General features: G+C 43.8%; 1 protein-coding gene across 12 annotated transcripts in view; it reads left to right on the forward strand.

Annotated features, from left to right (window-relative positions):
• The window catches only part of SYTL2 (synaptotagmin like 2), an 84,568-nt gene that overhangs the window by 32,809 nt on the left and 32,286 nt on the right, over positions 1 to 19,473 (forward strand). For all 12 annotated transcript variants that reach the window (XR_010987577.1, XM_068140371.1, XM_068140323.1 and 9 more), the window contains one exon: positions 18,634 to 18,782. Coding sequence is in view for 11 of the 12 variants with exons in the window: in XM_068140371.1 (XP_067996472.1) it covers positions 18,634 to 18,782 (149 nt within the window). In the remaining variant the exon portion in view is untranslated. The remainder of the gene's footprint in view (positions 1 to 18,633; positions 18,783 to 19,473) is intronic.

Consider the following 19,473-nt stretch of genomic DNA (forward strand, 5'->3'; position numbering starts at 1 on the left):
CAGACAAGATTCAGTTTGCAAGTGCCAAAACCTCTGCAAACTGAACTAGTGTGTAATAAGTTGGGTGATTTGATTCCCAGACTGAGGTCAAACATAAGCAGGTAGGTGTCCAGGCACTGGCTGCAGAGAGTGCTGGAGCCTGGCCCTTGAAATGGAGGGTAGTGGAGACAACACCTGCATTAGGTGTGAACAGATCAACTATCTGCGTAACCTAGTAGCTGAATTGAAGGAGGAAGTTACTAGACTTAGGACTGTAAGGGAATGTGAAAGGGAGTTGAACTTGAGTAACCAGGTTCTGCAGGCTCCCCTAGCAGAGGCAGGTGACCCAAAAAGCAGCAGGGAATGGATAAGGGTCCCTCTTAGGAGACATAAAGTAAAACCCCTATGCCTCCTCTCACCTTCCCTGCTGCCCTTGCAAAACAAGTATGGGGCACTGGAAGTTGAGGGTGAGGTGATTCTGATGGCAGAAGACAACACCATCTGAGTTGTTGCTTGAGGCAAAACAGCTTACCCCAAACATCAGGACTTGTTCCCTGAAAAAAAAGAGGAGGGTTATTGTTATTGGTGATTCCCTCCTGAGGGGAACAGAGGGCCCCATATGTTGGCCAGATCCTTCCCACAGGGAAGTCTGCTGCCTCCCTGGGGCCCGGGTCAGGGATATTACCAGAAGGCTCCCTAGTCTGGTACAGCCCTCTGATTACTATCCCTTAATAGTTATGCAGTTAGGGAATGATGGTGTTGCAACCAGAGCTCCCAAGGCAATCAAAAAGGACTTCAAGGCTCTGGGAGAACTGGTTGAGGGGTCAGGGGCACAGATAATTTTTTCATCAATACCCTTAGTTGCAGGAAGGAATACTGAAAGGAACAGGTCAGCAGCTGTAATTAACAAGTGGCTCAGAGGCTGGTGCTACCAAATGAATTTTGGGGGTTTTGATCTTGGGGAACTTTCTATGGCACCAGGTCAGCTAGCAACAGATGGAGTACACCTGTCCCAGAGGAGGAGAAAGATCTTAGCACATGAGAATGGCCTATCCCCCAGAGGGAAAAAGGTTCTAGGAAGGGAGTTGGCAGGTTTGCTTGACAGGGCTTTAAACTAGATTCAAAGGGGGAAGGGGCTGAAACCAGTCCCCCCAGATAGGAGTCTGGGGGTGGTAAGCTGGAGTCAGAGGTGAAACCAGCAGCTCAGCTAAAGTGCATGTTCACTAATGCACAAATCTTGGGTAACAAACAAGAGGAGTTGGAAGCCCTGTTACAGCAGAAAAGCTATGATGTAGTTGCCATCACAGAAATGTGGTGGGATGACTCACATGATTGGAGTACTGTAATTGATGGCTACAGGCTCTTAAGGAGAGACAGGTGAGGGAGAAGGGGTGGAGGGGTGGCCCTGTACATCAGGGAGGCTCTAGATGCCATGGAACTAGAGATCAAAGATGATCAGGTTGAGTGCCCGTGGGTGAAAATTAGTGGGAAGACCAACAAGGCAGACATCCTGGTTGGAGTCTGTTATAGACCACCCAACCAAGATGAAGAAGTTGATGAATTATTCTATAGGCAGCTAGAGGCTGTCTCAAGATCACCAGACCTTGTTCTCATGGGCGATTTTAACCTTCCTGATATCTGGTGGGAACTTAACACAGCAGAGAGGAGGCAGTCTAGGAGGTTCTTAGAGTGTATCAAGGATAGCTTCTTATCCCAGTTGTTGCGTGAGCCTACCAGGGGTAAGGCTCTGCTTGACCTTCTTTGTACCAATACAGAAGGGCTGGTGGGAGATGTGGTGGTTGGAGGCTGTTGGGGGTCCAGTGACCATGAAATAATTGAGTTTTCATTATGCACTCAAGCTAAGAGAGACAGCAACAAAGCCTCTACTCTGGACTTCGGGAGGGCGGACGTCAGGTTACTCAAGTAACTAACTCAGAAGGTACTTTGGGAAACAGCCCTTAAAAACAAAGGGGTCGAGGAGGGCTGGACCTACTTCAAGAAAGAATTCTTGAAGGCGCAGGAAGAGGCTGTGGAAATGTGCCGGAAGATGAGCCGCCGGGGCAGATGGCCAGCCTGGATGGGCAATGAACTTCTGGGTGAATTAAGGGATAAAAAGAGGATGTATCATCTTTAGAAGAAAAGTGAGGCAACACATGGCATGTCTAAGGATGTTGCTAGATCATGCAGGAAAATAATTAGAGAGCCAAAACCCATTTGGAGCTTAGAATAGCCACTACTGTGAAGGACAACAAAAATCCTTCTATAAATATATTAATAGCATGAAGAGGGACAAGGACAACCTCCATTCCTTGGTGGACATGGAGGGGAACATAGTAACAAAAGATGAGGAAAAGGCAGAGGTACTTAACACCTTCTTTGCCTTAAATTTTAATAGTAGGATAGGTTTGTCTTCTGGACAACTGGCCTGCAGAGCTGGCAGATGGAGTAAGGGAGCTGTATGGTTCCCCTGTGATCCAGGAGGAAGTAGATAGAGATATCCTTAGATGCTTGGATCCCCACAAGTCCATGGGACTGGATGGGATCCATCCTAAGGTGCTGAGAGAGCTGGCAGATGAACCAATGAGCTGGCCAAGCTGCTATCCATCATTTTTCATCAGTCCTGGCTCACAGGAGAGGTCTCAGATGACTGGAAGCTGGCCAATGTAATGCCCATCCACAAGAAGGGCTGGTTGAATGAGCCAGGGAATTACAGGTCTGTCAGCCTGACCTCAGTGCCAGGCAAGATTATGGAACAGGTCATCTTGAGTGCAATCACACAGCACTTACAGGATGGCCAAGGGATCAGGCCCAGCCAACATTGGTTTAGGAAGGGCAGGTCCTGCCTGACCAACCTGATCTCCTTCTATGATCAGGTGACCTGATTGGTGGATGTGGGGAGGCCTGTGGATGTAGTCTACCTGGACTTCAGCAAGGCCTTTGATACTGTCCCCCACAGCAAACTCCTGGCCAAATTGTCAGCCCATAGCTTGGACAGGAGCACACTGCGATGGGTTAGGAACTGGCTGGACGGCCAAGCCCAGAGAGTGGTGGTGAATGGTGCCACATCCAGCTGGTGGCCAGTCACTAGTGATGTCCCCTAGGGATCAGTGCTGGGCTCTTTAATATCTTTATTGATGATCTGGATTAGGATATTGAGTCCATCATCAGTAAGTTTGTAGATGACACCAAGGTGGGGGCAGGTGTTGATCTGTTAGAGGGTAGAAGAGCTCTGCAGAGGGACCTTGACAGGCTGGACAGATGGGCAGAGTCCAGCAGCATGGGATTCAACGTGTCTAAGTGCCATTTTCTACACATTGGCCGCAACAACCCCATGCAGTGCTACAGGCTGGGTTCAGAGTGGCTGGAGAGCGGCCAGGCAGAAAGTGACCTGGGGCTACTGGTCAATGGTAGGCTGAACATGAGCCTGCAGTGTGCCCAGGCTTCCAAGAGGGCCAATGACATCCTGGCCTGTATGAGGAGCAGTGTGACCAGCAGGAACAGGGAGGTCATTCTGCCCCTGGACTCAGCACTGGTTAGGCCACATCTTGAGTCCTGTGTCCAGTTCTGGGCCCCTTAGTTTAGGAAAAATGTTGACTTGCTGGAACGTGTCCAGAGAGAGGCAACAAAGCTTATGAGGGTTTTGGAGCACAAGCCCTGTGAGGAGAGGCTGAGGGAGCTGGGGTTGCTTAGCCTGGAGAAGAGGAGGCTCAGGGGATGACCTTATTGCTGTCTACAACTACCTGAAATGTGGTTGTAAGCCAGTTGAGGGTTGGTCTCTTCTCCCAGGCAACCAGCACCAGAACAAGAGGACACAGTCTCAAACTGTGCCAGGGGAGGTTTAGGCTGGATGTTAGGAAGAAGTTCTTCACAGGAAGAGTGATTGGCCATTGGAATGGGCTGCCCAGGCAGGTGGTGGAGTCACCATCACTGGAGGTGTTTAGGGAGAGACTTGATGGGGTGCTTGGTGCCTTGGTTTAGTTGATTAGGTGGTATTGGATGATAGGTTGGACTTGATGATCTCAAAGATCTCTTCCAATCTGTTCTGTTCTATTCTGTTCACTAGCACCCCAAATAAACCTGTATGGATGCAGTCAACAATGGATGCCTGAATAAAGGTATACCTCAGATGTGAAGCACTGAAGCTGCAGGCTATGCTCCATTGCCAAGAGAAGTTCTTGCAATCCATGGCTGAAGCATTATGAGCAGCAGTTGCATAGTGGTTTCAGCTAATAGAGACAGCTGCCTGCTATTTTGGTAGTTATCCTTTTTTTTTTTTTTTTCAATGTGAAGGGAAGGATGTAGTGCAAATAAATGTTTATAGATCTTCTGTAGGATTCTTTCTCATTGCAATCTTCCTCATAAAGACATATTTCCTATTTAAATTTTTTGAAATTATTCCTAGCATGATGCATCTGTGATATATCTCTTCTGCTGAGGAATACCTGTTGACAAATGCCCTCTGTGCAGGCAGGTGTACCCTATCCAGTAAATGAAATAGCAGCCTGTCACTTGAAGTCCTTTGGTCCGCATGTTGAGTTATTCCTCTTGCTCCTTTCAGTCCACAGGCAAACCAGTAGCTTTTGCTGCTTAGAAAGGCTTCTTCTCTCAAGACATTGGCTTCACTGAAAACTGAAGGTGAAATCATTACAGGCAACATCCCTTTTTTTCCTTACCTTTTTCTCCCCACTATTTTAATTCAGCTTGAGGAGAAGGTATTTTCACCACATAGTTTTGTGTCTTGCTTCGAAAAGCAGAACACTGACTCTGCTGTAACAGAGTCGACTTTTTTTTTTACTGCAGGCAGACAAACACAAGCTTCAGTCATGGAATGGTGCATCAGTGCCAGGTCTGAAAGAGCTCAGGGAAAGTAATTGTAGATTTGAGTTTGAAAACAGTATCTGGGGAAATGAATCCTTCCTGGAACAGAAAATCAAAAAAACCCCTCTCAGTCATGGTCTGAAAGAGTTGTCAACAAGTATTTTTGTCTGAATAACTCTGTAATTCTAGTTCAACAGAGTGTGGTGGAAAATGTGAGGGACTGAAGGTTGTAGCAGCCTGTAATCAGCATGTTTGTTTCTACAATGAAATGTGTCTTCTGGTTTTTGAATATTATAACTTCTGGGAAGCTGGAAGCTTGCATCTGAAACTCATTTTTCTGTATACATGTGGCACATGGATAGAATAGAATAGACCAGGTTGGAAGAGGCCTTCAAGATCATTGTGTCCAACCTAGCATCCAATACCACCTAATCAACTAAACCATGCAACCAAGCACCCTAGCAAGTATCCTCCTGAACACCTCCAATGACAGTGACTCCACCACCTCCTTGGGCAGCCCATTCCAATGGGCAATCACTCTCTCTGTGTAAAACTTCCTCCTAACCTCTAGCCTAAATCTCCCCTGGCACAGCGTGAGACTATGTCCTCTTGTTCTGGTGCTGGTTGCCTGGGAGAAGAGACCAACCTCTGCCTGTCTACAACCTCCCTTAAGGTAGTTGTAGACAGCAATAAGGTCACCCCTGAGTCTCCTCTTCTCCAGGCTAAGCAACCCCAGCTCCCTCAGCCTCTCCTCATAGGGCTTGTGTTCCAAGCCCCTCACTAACTTTGTTGCCCTTCTCTGGACTTGTTCCAGCAAGTCAACATCCTTCCTAAACTGAGGGGCCCAGAAGTGGACACAGTATTCGAGGTGTGGCCTAACCAGTGCAGTGTACAGGGGCAGAATGACCTCCCTGCTCCTGCTGGCCACACTGTTCCTGATGCAGGCCAGGATGCCATTGGCCCTCCTGGCCACCTGGGCACACTACAGGGTCATGTTCAGCCTACCATCGACCAGCACCCCCAGGTCCCTCTCTGCCTGGCTGCTCTCCAGCCACTCTGACCCCAGCCTGTAGCACTGCATGGGGTTGATGTGGCCAATGTGCAGAACCCGGCACTTGGATGTATTAAATCTCATGCCATTGGATTCTGCCCATCTGTCCAGCTTGTCAAGATCCCTCTGCAAAGCCTCTCTACCATCCAGCAGATCAACACCTGCCCCCAGCTTGGTGTCATCCGCAAATTTACTGATGATGGACTCAATGCCCTCATCCAGATCATCAATAAAGATGTTAAAGAGCACAGGGCCCAGCACTGATCCCTGGGGCACACCACTAGTGACTGGCTGCCAGCTGGATGTGGCACCATTCACCACCACTCTCTGGGCTCAGCCATCCAGCCAGTTCCTAACCCATCGCAGTGTGATCCCATCCAAGCCATGGGCTGACAGCTTGGCCAGCAGTTTGCTGTGGGGGACAGTGTCAAAGGCCTTGCTGAAGTCCAGGTAGACTACATCAACAGGCCTCCCCACATCCACCAATCAGGTCACATGATCATAGAAGGAGATCAGGTTGGTCAGGCAGGACCTGCCCTTCCTAAACCAATGTTGGCTGGGCCTGATCCCTTAGCCATCCTGTAAGTGCTGTGTGATTGCACTCAAGATGACCTGTTCTATAATCTTGCCTGGCACTGAGGTCAGGCTGACAGACCTATAATTCCTTGGCTCATCCAACCAGCCCTTGTGGATGGGCATTACATTGGCCAGCTTCCAGTCATCTGAGACCTCTCCTGTGAGCCAGGACTGCTGAAAAATGATGGATAGTGGCTTGGCCAGCTCATCTGCCAGCTCTCTCAGCACCCTAGGATGGATCCCATCTGGCCCCATGGACTTGTGGGGATCCAAGTGTCTGAGGAGAGCTCCAGCTACCCCCTCCTGGAACCGAGGGAAACTATGCAGCTCCCTTACTCCTTCTGCCATCTCTGCAGGCCAGCTGTCTGGAAAACATTCTGTCCTGCTAGTAAAAATTCAGGCAAAGAAGGTGTTAAGTACCTCTGCCTTTTCCTCATCCTTTGATACAATGTTTCCCTCCATGTCCACCAAGGAGTGGAGGTTGTCCTTGCCCTTCCTCTTGCTGTTAATGTATTTATAGAAGGACTTTTTGTTGTCCTTCACAGCAGAGGCCAGTCTAAGCTCCAAATGTGCTTTTGTCTCCCTAATTTTCTTCCTACATGACCTAGCAACATCCTTAAACATTCTATGGGTTGCCTCACCTTTCTTCCAAAGATGATACACCCTCTTTTTTCCCTTAGTTCTATTAAAAATTCATTGCCCATCTAGGCTGGCTGTTTGCCCCAGCAGCTCTTCTTCCGGTACATTGGCACAGCCTGTTCCTGCACCTTCAAGAGTTCTTCCTTGAAGTAGGTACATCTCTCCTGGACCCCTTTGTTTTTAAGTGCTGTTTTCCAAGGAACCTTCTGAGTTAGTTCCTTCAGTAACCTGAAGTCCACCCACCAGAAGTCCAGAGTGGAGGTCTTCTTGCTGCCCCTTCTAGCTTGACTGAATACTGAAAATTCAGTACATTTTAAAACACTACCTGCATTATATCTCCAGCCAAGGAGATGCAATATATTTTAGAGTTCTACAGCCTTGCAGACTTGAAAGATCCCAAGAGCTGTGATCAAATGTCTTCACACAAACATCTCACACTGACAAAGTGTTGTTTGTATGTGTATATAACAGAAGCCTTTTAATGTAATCTCTTTCCCTTTAGAATAAATTCTGAGGTTTAAAAGGTGTTCTAATTATGCCATGTTCATGGACTGTGGACATACTGGTAATGTGACAAAAGCCTCTTTGAGCAACTTCCTAGTGGAATTTTACAAATCACCTGATGGAGTCCCTTTGCTGGTAACAGCTCTTAGTATTGCTTACTTGTGATAAAGCTGTGTTTATTAGACTAGCCCAGCAGCCTAAATTCTTTGAATGCTGCAATAAGTTCTTGCCCTGTCCTGAGGTTCCTTTTTTGTTGATCTGAATCAGGCTCATAGATTTAAGAACCACATGGTTTTGTGTACAGTGTCCCAAAGGAAAGTGGATATGGTAGTTTTCTTCTAATGGGCAAAAGGGTGATGAAATTTCAGATGACAAGAGGATGTGATGCAAGGAAATACATCCTATTTTATTCCTAGTGCAGGAAGATTCCTCTCTTTGCTCCATTATCCCAAGAGCTGCTGCCAGCCCCTGAATGGCATGTTACTGAGAAGGGGAAAACTGATAGGAAATGGAAGAGCTGAGGGACAGCTTGTCAGGACTAGAGGCTATTTTCAGCGTACTTCATACTGATTTTGGTTTTTTCCTTCCTTCTTGTCTAGGAATCTCTGATATAGCCTGCTCCAGATGAGTTTGGGTATCGAATTGAATTTCCTAACTGTTTTGTAGTTCAGAATTAACAGAGTTTCAGGCTCTTTCTGGAGACAGTAATAGGGAACAGAACTTCAGTGCCTATGAAGTTCTGGACTGTATTTGGGTGACTGGCCCCTGGCACCAGTGTGTCTGAAGCAGAAAGCTGTTGTGGTTGCCTTTGTGACAGGGTTCCCTGCTGTGGCTATTAACCCTTCCCAGCAGAACCTCCTGGAAATGCCTTTGGGCTATCTTTGGAATTGTTTGCTCACTGTGTAAACTGAAGGAGAGTGATGATAGAGGAAATTCTGATGTAGATTCGTTTGTGTGGTGGGTGGTGACTGCCATGTGCCAAACCCTTTTAATACATACATTGGTGTGGCACTGAAAAAAACATGAAACAAAACAAACAAAAAACCTCCAAACCCACAAACCCCAAAACAACAAAAAAACCCGAAACACATAGGGGTTCTAATTCTGCTGCATGCTACATACACTCAGTGTTCAGTGGGAGTGCTTGGCTGTTGAAACCCTGGTGAAAATAGTGCTTTGATTCTGGTCAACTTAACAGATATTATTTAAAGTCACTTTTCAACAAATTTTCTCTGTATCGTAGGCTGTCAGAAGGGAAACTTTTTGTTTCTTAGGACGGGATATATTTAAGATACTGAGGTGAGCTGAATATTTGTACTGCGGAACCAGACCGCTGTACTGTCAAAATGGTGTTCAATGACTTGCCAGAATACCTTTTGAAAATCTTCATAAAATACTTTGCTGATAGATACCACAAGGTGAGCTTAACAAAGACAAGGTTCCTGGTGGAGATGGTTTTGAACGTGGGTGCCAGTTCAAGTTTAAAGGGCCGACGAAGATAGAGTTTAGAGATGCTGTCAAAGCTACCTTTCTTGCTTCTGAAAATCACCTGTTTTTAATACGTGACCCCCAGGGTATTTTTTCCAAAAGTTCTATCAACTTTCAAACTTTGTCCTCTGCATCCACTCAAATGATTGTAGCAGCTTGATAGTGTCTGTGTAGTTAGGCACCAATTGCAACTCCATAATTATGAAGTATCACTCTTTTACATTGCCATTCAATACCTGGGGACTCATCAAAAGCTATATTTCTGCCAAAATATTAATTTTACCAGTTCTCCATCTCCTTCTTTATAAACACCTTTTAACATTTTCACTACTTCATGATAAACATTTGGATATCTATGAATGAATGAAAAAATAACACAGGCTTACAGGCAAGGCAAGAGCACAGTATGCATCTATGTGCTCTACATTCTCTTCTGACCAATAAACAGAATGGCTCTTTGTCTGACTGAGGCCTCCTAGGCTGGCCATCATCCCTTCTGATCAACACTGCTTTTTCTTTTTGAAAGTTTGCTGAAACTCTGGATCAGGAATGCCACACTAACTTTCTCTAAATGTAGATACGTTAAGATCCTGTCAGAGCAACATGATTCCGAAGTTCTGCTCAGGGTTCTGATGTTATCCTTAATCCCTAGTGGATTCAAATTAGTAATAAGCAAAATGCAATTAATAAGAAAATAAAGTAAAAAATTCATGTGGAAGTTATTATTAAAACACATTTATAAACCCTTAACTTGCTTTGAAGCATGCTTAATTCTTGTAACTTTTGGGTCATATATATGTGTCAACAAGGAGTTTGCTTATGATGGGAGCAAAGCTTTATAAACTGAAATAAAGTTTAACCTTAGTGATGATAAAATTTGCATAGGTTCATTTATTGTAAAAGACTAAGAATTGTTTTGAACGGTTTCACTGAAAAATCAAACAGATAAGTCTTAGTACTGGGAATGCTGTTTGGCAGAACCTATAAGTGAATGCACATACTCATACTTTCTAGCAACCTCTCTTCCCCAGATTATGTCATCCTATACTGTTGTCCAGGCTGACAATAGAATAGAATAGACCAGACCAGGTTGGAAGAGACCTTCAAGATCATCATGTCTAACCTATTATCCAACGCCACCTAATCAACTAAACCATGCAACCAAGCACCCCATCAAGTCTCTAATACCAAGGGTCCATAGTCCCAGGATAGCTGTCCCTTTGTTGTGAAGTTTTGTTATTTTCCATGGCAGATATACTTGGGTTGTATATGAAAAAAGGGAGGATTGGGGAACCTCCATGGAAATAGCATGATAGAATGGTTTGCACTGGAAAGCACCTTTAAAGATAATTTAGTTCTAAGCCCTTGCCATGGGCAGGGACATCTCCTACCAGACCAGGTTGCTCAAGGTGTGATCCAACCTGGCTTTGAACATTTCTAGGGTCAGAGTAACTTTAGGCAACCTGTTCCAGTGCCTTGATACCCTCATGGGGAAGAATTTAGTTGTAGTGTTTAATCTAAAACTAGCTTCTTCCAGTGTGAAGCTATTAGTCCTTGACCTGTCACTACATGCCTTTGTAAAAAGTCTCTCTCCAGCTATCCTGTAGCCCCCTTCAAATACTGGAAGGCTGCTACATCTCTAGAGTTTTCTCTTCTCCAGGCTGAACAGGCCCAACTTTCTCAGCCTCTGAAGATAGGAGACATGCTCCAGCCCCCAGATCATCTTTGTGGCCCCTTTTTAAAACAAGCAAACAAAACGGTGGAAGGCTGTTACAGAAACAAAACAAGTGGAAGCAAACAGAAACCAAAGGCTGATAGACCTTTAAAGATTGCTACCTCCCATATTCAAACCTCAACAGTCTTGCTACAGATGTCCTGAATAGAATAAATCTGAGCCTTCATATAGAGAAAAAAGTGCTTAAGCAAATGTACCTATTCTGTACGCCTGCCTAGGGAGTATCTAATGACATGATTTGTAACATATTGCTTGTAAAATCAAGCTTAATCCAAACTTAACAGTGCAGTATAAATGAGTGCTAACTGCAGGTGCCATAGTAGATAAACATACAGAGATGGAGTCTTTCATCATCAGAATTCATATATAGTTTAAGTGAAATTTGGGCACAGCATGCAGTCCACGCTACACGTGGCCATCTTCTATGAGAGAAATGATGTATAGTAGAGTTAATCTGGTCACTGTTTCACAGACACTTGCTTAGCACAGAAGTTGGGATCATAGTTTTGTTTTCTGGTTCTGGTGGAGACTGTATTCCATTGGACAGCAGAGCTGCCTGCTTTCTCTCCAAAATCAATTGACTTATATCACACCTGGCATGTGACTCCTTCATTCTAATGCTCAGGCACGGATGTGCCTGTTTCCCCTTCTGACTTCAGAATAAATGTCAGTTTGTGTTAGTTATCAAGACTTGAGCTGACTGCAGCCTTGTTAGCTATTCAAGGATCCAAAAACAAGATGCTAGCTGAAATGCCCCTGCTTACTGCAGAGGGGGTTGGACTAGATGACCTTCAGAGGTCCCTTCCAACCCAGACCATTTTATGATTCTATTCTATGATTAATTCATCAGGGTATTGTTAGTAGACCTAGGCATAAAATGGAAGAACGCACATGACTATGAACAGAACTAGACTGCCTTTTTTTTTTATGTCTACCTACTCAGGAACTCATTAGCCAAAGAAAACCCAACGGCAAGAATTAAAGAGGTGTTGCTGATAAGTTACTATGATAGCATGGATGGAGAAAGGTTGTGCAGCCCCATTAATTTGCTTTATTCTTCGTAGTGTAGCACTCCATCAGTTGAAAATTACATTGCTTAAACCAATCAAATAGTAACTGAATTTTTTTTTTTTTGGAAGTGTGCATTTACCATGCAAAAGGAATAATCCCTATTTCCAGCATGGGGCTGCCCATTACAAGTGTTTTGGCTGGAGTTCTCTTACAAATGCCAGGCAGACTTTTTTCCGATCTAGATACATGCAAACTAAAGAGGCATGCTCACGCAAAGTGGAGTGTTCAAACAATTACTCCTTTGCCATGTAAAACTTCATTGAGATTGGGAAACAGCCATTGAGGACAGAAAAATAAAAATCTAATCAGCAAGTCTGACACTCATAATACCTGATCTAATGCCTTTTTACTCCTGCACTTGTATGAGTGATACTACAAAAAGTTTATCTGGGCAGTGTTTGGAAGGTAACCCAGAACCTAAATAATTTGTAATCTTTTTGTTGGTTTCGGGTTTGTTGTTCTGTTTGCAGCAAATAGAACTGAGGATAAATTCCTCAAAAGTGTCTCTCCTTCCACCTTCTTCACTCATTTGGCATTTCATTTGCAGGAGGGAGCTTTTGGAAATGCATTTGTAGATAGGGTGGTGTTATCAGGCTTCAAAAAGCCTCTATGTTGCCACCTTTCTTGGGGCGCTTTTTTCATGGGTTCAGAACGGGGGATGTGAGAAGCTAATGAATTTGTCTCCTTGAGCCAAAGATAGACCCTTGAGTCAATTACTTCTTAGTTTGAAAAAAAAAAACAAATCCCAGAATGGACTAACACCACATAGGCACTCTTGTCACATCTTACAAATTTTGTGGTGGTTTGTAATACGGACTATGAATATGGTGTGCATGGCAATGAATTAAGAGACACTGAGGAGAGGTGCAGCTGAGCAATTTTAGGTACCAGTATATATTGCTAGGTGCCATTTTAAAAAAGAAACAGAAGCCATGATCACTTCACACTAACATGCAATGAGCTACTAGCCTACAAAGCACAAGATAACCACTATGCATTTGGTGATAAGAAGGTTGGCAGGGGACTAATTATATCAGAGCAGATTTCCTGCCTTAGAGTGCTACCATGTGATTTAGCCCATTATCAGATGTTTCAGAGCTGGGGAGAAACAGCCCAATCAGTACATGTGTAAATTTTCTCTTTGCCTGCATTGTGCCAGACAGTGTACTGCATGTACTTAGTGTCCTAATGGGATGAAAGATCTGTCATCTTGCCATGAAAAATATTTAACCTAGACATAGTAGAAAAATCACATTAAGTAATGGGAAGGGGGAAGGCAGGCTTATTTTAAAGAGGATTTTAGAGTGAGTTCCTTTTACCTATGTACCTTCATTTTCTTGAGTTTAATGTTCCTGTAGAAGAAACAAGCACTAGCTTTATTATAACTTTAGGCTGTTTCACTCTGAAAACTGTATCATAAGCTAACTGGCATTTTAACAGACCACTGAGGGACTCCAGAAGACATGAAACTGTTACTGTATTTTCTAGAATTGCAAGCTTGGCAACTGAGCCTGCAATCTGAATCTGTCTGGATGCCTACTAGTTCTTTGGTCACCAAGAAGGAACAAAATGTAATGACAATTTGGTGAGCCTTTCTGCTGACTGGGTAGCTGGTATAGAATCAGCTGTTGGCTTTTAATCCTGTTGGGGTGTGCTGGGATGCATACGTACCAGTGGAAAACCACGGTTGCAGTCTTTCTCCATGATTCCTCTCAAAGTAAGCCAAAATCTAAATCTAATGTTTAGCAGGGAAACAGGCCTACACAATGTAAGTAGTCTTACGCTGGATATTAGGAAGTGTTTCTTCACTGAAAGGGTTATCAATCATTACAATAGTCTGCCCAGGGCAGTGATGGAGTCACCCATCCCTGATGGAGTGTAAACAGTGTGTGGGCCTGGTGCTTAGGAACATGGTTTAGTGGTGATCTTGCAGTGCTGGGTTGAAGATGATCTTGAATGTCTCTTCCAACCAAAGATATTCTGTGATTCAGTTTGATATTACTGCTAGGGCTTGCTCACTGCCGCTTGAATTCTCAAGTGCTGCTATGTAAAAATTGCCATTCATAATCTCAGCAGTTGTTTTTGCAACAGGTCTGTGATGTTTCAGTGAACACAGCATTTTTAAAAGAATTTTTTTTCCTACCAAGATCTAGAACTAATACTTTCTCTGGCAATAGAAATCTGCTGCTTTATTTGTGGTTGGTGAATGTCAGGGAATAGCTTTAATACTTATGTCCCTCAAAAGATGGGATTGAGAGACTAACTACCCCTCTTGAACAGGAAAGTAAGCCAAGCTAACAAAGGTCAAGCAATGCCAAGGTGAGAAGGTAAAAGTAATTTGTAAGCCAGCTGCTATGACCTTCTATCCCTTCTTACCATATAAACTCTATCAGGTGATTTGTAGAGGAAATACTGGGTGAATTGGGAGCACATCTGTACCTTTGTTAGCAAGCATAGTTATCTCCAAAGCCTAGAAGGTCTGTTGAGCTGGTGATGTTAAGGTATGCTAATTTCTATAGGCAGCAAGGAGAGTGGGGAGCAAGGTCTCTGGCTTTTGCTTCCAGCTGCATTGGCCATGGGTGTCATTTAATGAGTATAGAGCCATGGTGGATCCATGCCTCCGTCTCTATCCTGCTTATGTGATGCTATTGAGTTATGGATCTGAGAGTCAAACAAGCAGGTAGGAAGGCTGACACAGTTGAGAGGCCTGAGGTCCTGTCTGTTTCCACAGTGACTTATTGGTCTGAGCTGATTTGTAAAGTCTCCTAACACACCCTAGTTTCAGTGATTGAATACAAAGGGGAATGGTGTGGGCAGTGTTTGGGGTAAAAGGGTTGAACCAAACAGGGTGAGGCCATTGAATATTTGTCCTGTGACTCAGTACCTTCTCCCTAGAGAATGCCCTGAAGCGTTAGCTGTGGTCAGAGCTCTGCTGCCCTGCAGGCTGTACAAACAGCTGAAAAGCCAATCCCTAGCCCAAAGGAGCATCTGTTCTGAAAAAGCAAATAATGCATGGGAAATGAGGTGAAAGGGAGATGCAGTCATCTGTGTAAAACATTGTTGCGTGCCATATTTTCACTATTCCTGCTGGCTGTGCTCATAAACCTGTTCAGCAATGAACACTTGGCTCATACCTAGGTAATATATTGGCTTGAGGACAGAAGGAAGCTACGGCTTTGTTCCTGTTCGAACTTGGAAGGCCTGCAGCATAGGTCAAGTACATATTTTGACTCTTGGTGAAGCATAGAGCTATAAACAAGAAGGAGCTCCAAATTTTAACTGGCCCAGCAGTGCTATGGACTGTTGAATATTGACATAAAAAATGCTAGTGGTGACCTCAACTCCTGGCAGTCTTGTCTGTGTATAGCTGATTTGAGACAGAGAAGTGGTTTACACTCCCAGGAGGGACTGGCACTTGACAGTACTTTCAAAAAAAAGTTTAGATTATATTCTAATATAGTTGATGCATTCAAATAGTCTTTTCATTTCTGGCCATACAAGGATGAAGAAGCTCAATGATAGGTGAGAATAGTCTACATTAGTGTGGGGGTTGGAACTGGTTCCTTGTCCTTTCTCTGCTGTGAATGATTATAGAATAGAATAGAATAAACCAGGTTGGAAGAGACCTTCAAGATCATCGCGTCCAACCTATCATCCAACACCACCTAATCAACTAACCCATGCAACCAAGCACCCTGTCAAGTCTCCTGAACACCTCCAGTGATGGTGATTCCACCACCTCCCCGGGCAGCCCATTCCAATGGGCAGTCACTCTCAAGTATATTATTATATACTTGACAGGCAAATACAAAGTATGAAAAAAGCAACTGTCTGTCATAGCTACTTGATTGCACTGCAAGTTCCTTCTAAACATATGAGCAATATAAATCTGGCATGACCCTCCTTAGGGTTGGAGTAGATGACCATTAAAGGTTCCTTCCAATCCAAACCATTTTACAGTTCTATGATGTGCCATCAGACATGTGGAAGATAGCATCATCCCACAGTGTGTAAAGGGTGACTGCCAGGAGGACAGAGAAAAGGGGAAAAAAGGGGTAATGGGTACAAGTTACTCCTGGGAAGGTTCCTGTTGGGATCCAGAAGAAAATTTTTCACTGTGAAAACATTTAGATATTGGCATAATCTCCTAAGGGAAGCAGTGAAGATTCCCCTACATTGAATAGTTTTAAGACTCAGCTTGTTATGAATTTATGAAATTAATATGACAAATATGGATATAAATAAAAATATTAGTAATGTTTATTAATATGAACATTTGCCTAAAACTATTAAATAGGTTTGATGTACAGTTGGAATATATATTTACAGTGGTAATGTACAGTATTTAGGCAAATATAACAATTTTAAGCAAACTGGGAGGAATGAGAGGGAAAGAGAGGATTCCCCAATGCAAAATGGCACTCAACTATGGGGGGGGGAGACTCAACAAGAACTGTTAAGACAAGGAGGCAATGAATTAATTACTCACAAAAGGTTCTACCCCACATAGGGGGGCTGCTGCTGTGTACAGCCATTGAGGCTTTTTGGGGTGCTCTCGTGTGCCAAGCATGGCTGGTTGCCAGCAGGAAGGCCATGCAGTCTTGATGGCTGGTGTGGCTCCAGCAGGACGGCGGGCTGGTTACGGCACGATTAGTGCGACGGGCTCTTGCATTTCCCTGGGTAAACTGAGGCATGGCTCAAATTCTAGTTGCAAGTGGAAGCGAGGCTTGGATCCAACAGCTCGTGGTTTCTGGGTGTGCACTGAGTAGGCTTATGGCTTCTATCCCAGGCTCTGGACCAGGCAGCTTCAAGCAGGCAAGGCCAAGGCAAAGCCAGGTGAATGCAAAATCAGCCTATATTTATCACTTGCCTGAGATTCAGTTGGGCCAATAGGGCAACCAAAGCCAGCAAACATTTACCCAATGAAAAGGAATTCTGCCAGACTGTGGCCATAAAAGGCAGAAACATAAGCCTGGCTGGGGAGAAGCAGTGGCCAGTGCATATGCCCTTATCCCAAAAGGAGACTTGTTTACCAGACATTTTGGGGCTACCTTTTGTTCCTTTTCTCTCATTACCCCAACTCCTGTAAGAAGGAGGGGGAGGAGAGGGATGGGGACCATGTCTAGACACATCAGGGCATGTCTGGGTTTATGCTGGGCCTGTTTAGCCCTACCACCACAGCTTGACAGGGTATTGGGCCATCTCATTTAAATTATGCTATCACTTAGAAAGGTTGGACCAGATGATCCTTGGGGGCACTTCCAACCTGGCATTCTGTGAGTGAGTCTGTGTTTAGCCTTAAAGTTTCTGAGGAACTTGATTTGTTCTGATCTCTCCCCTGAGTTCTGTTTATTAGCTTGTTTGCTGAAGTAAAGGACATCAATGGAGAAAGCAGATTGTGGTAGTTTCAGGCTGTGCCTGGAAAATTTTCCACAGATCCTGAACAGAAAGTAGTAGAATGTAAATAAATCACCATTGGGTGTAAAAAGGAAAATAATAAGTCTAAATAATGCCATTGGATAGATAACAAACATAAGCTAGTTGTGTATACCAGCTTTCTTTTTGGCTTCTTCACTCTCGCAGGTACTAGCTCTGGCTTCTGCTGGCTTTGCTGACCTTGGCTGCATTGCTTTGTTGTGGCTGAGTATCTAACAAACAACTCTGCTCTTTCTCCTGTCTCGTGTACAGGGGAATAGGGAAGAGAGCAGGGAATGGGAAGCTATTATTAGCCCCCTGGTTTGTCCAGGGGGGGGTTCTTGTACTGTTTATAAATTGTAAATACCTGTAAGTATTGTGTATTTTGTACATGTTTGTTGCATTTCATTTTAGATTGTAGTTCTGCTTGTAAATAACAGCTTCATTTGCTTCCATCTGAGCTGGTCTGGCAATTTTATGTTGGGGGGGGGGGGGGTAATTTCAACCCACCACACAGATGAAGCCTGACTTGACTTTTTAAAATTAAGTAATATTTAAATCTGTGTAGTATCTTTCCTGGTTTGCAGGTTATTTTCCTGGCCATGTATAAGCATATGCCTAGTGTGTTGCATGCCTTTCAAGGAAATAAAACAACCTCTCAGGCTACACACAGTGAATTCACATTCTGTTTAATTGTGCTCCAGGAAAGCAGGATGACCTTGAAGCCTGAAAAAAAATTAAAACTTTGTTTCACAGTATTTAAAATAGCTGCAGTTTGTGCAATAGATAAACTCCACAAACTTATGTTGCTGTTTGTGCCATATGATGTTGTCTTTCTTTGTAACTCAGTGTATTCATGTAAGGATTTTTAGTGTAACCCATGGGGAAAAATGGCACCATCTTTCCAGTGCACTTATGCAATCTGGACGTAAATGTAGTGGCATGTGAACAATCTGAAAAGGCATCTTCTGAGCCTCAGAACAGCCACAGACTTCATTCTGGCACAGACTTCTTATACTGCCCTTCTAGTTTGTAATTTTTATCTTTGAATTTGGCCTTTGGAGGCAAGAAGTAAAGATCTGCAATTACAGGAAGCTTCTCCACAGCTGTGTCTACTTGAGAGTTTTATCATAGCAAAGTGTTTATTTTTTTTAAGAGTTACTTCAGCTGATGCTTTGAGGGTAAGAGTGTTGAGGATTTTTCCATTCCCAGTTCATTGTCATCTTTCATAAATAAATAAGGAGAGTAATAGGCCATAGTGACCCCCCCCCCCAAAACAGTAGCAAAACCAAAAGCAAAACACAACACCCCCAGACCTCCTGAAAAGGTCTTTTACTGTGTTCTTCCTCCTTCACAGGCATTTACCAGAAAAAGTCAAAGATGATGTTCAGCTGAAGAATATGAGCGGGCAGTGGTTTTACGAAGCAAAGTCGAAGAGGCACAGAGATAAGATACATGGAGCAGATATTATTAGAGCTTCCATGCAACGGAAGCCTGCCACTCGTGGTAAGCATTTGGTTTCTATTTTCTTTTGGAAAGGCTGTCTCTTACTTAGCTAACTTCAGAGACTGTTGTCTGTGATATACAAGAATAATATCAGTATCTCTATAAAATTATGCAAAAAGAGATTTCCCATGTAGCTCAGTGTAACCTTTCCTCTCCCTCAATGCTAGGGATGAAAGACAATATTTTGTGATGACTGCTAAGAGGAGAGACTGCCTGCTGTTTATGTTTAGGACTAAAAGCCCTCTGTTCTCCTGGACTTCATTTTCATTTTAATCTTTGAGGCCTTATGAGCTACCCTAGAACATGCAAAGAACTGGAGACTGAGGAAATTGCGCTTCCATGTGGATTTCCAAGATTTTGGATGCTTGCTCTGAGACCTTTGAGGTTCCTTTTTATTTTTCAGGAGACCAAAGTTTGCTTTGAAATGGTAGGGATCATGAGCTAGAGCTAGTGCTTATGACTACTGAAATATGTATGCTGGGAGCTCTGGCAGCCAGAACTGACATCCTGTGTCCACTTTACCTTTAAATGCACCCACCATCCTCTACATCATGGTGGATGCCCTCAAGTGTTCTGCTGGAAATGTTTGTTAAAGCCATTTGTGTTCATATGCCAGATAAGTTGCAGATGTTAATTTAGTTGTACAGATAGGTAATAGTACATTGTGTGTAAAGTGAGTAATGTTGGCAAG

Source organism: Melanerpes formicivorus, unplaced genomic scaffold (assembly GCF_026170545.1).
Source record: "Melanerpes formicivorus ecotype bairdi unplaced genomic scaffold, bMelFor1.0.p_v2 SCAF_1, whole genome shotgun sequence".
Lineage (NCBI taxonomy): Eukaryota > Metazoa > Chordata > Aves > Piciformes > Picidae > Melanerpes > Melanerpes formicivorus.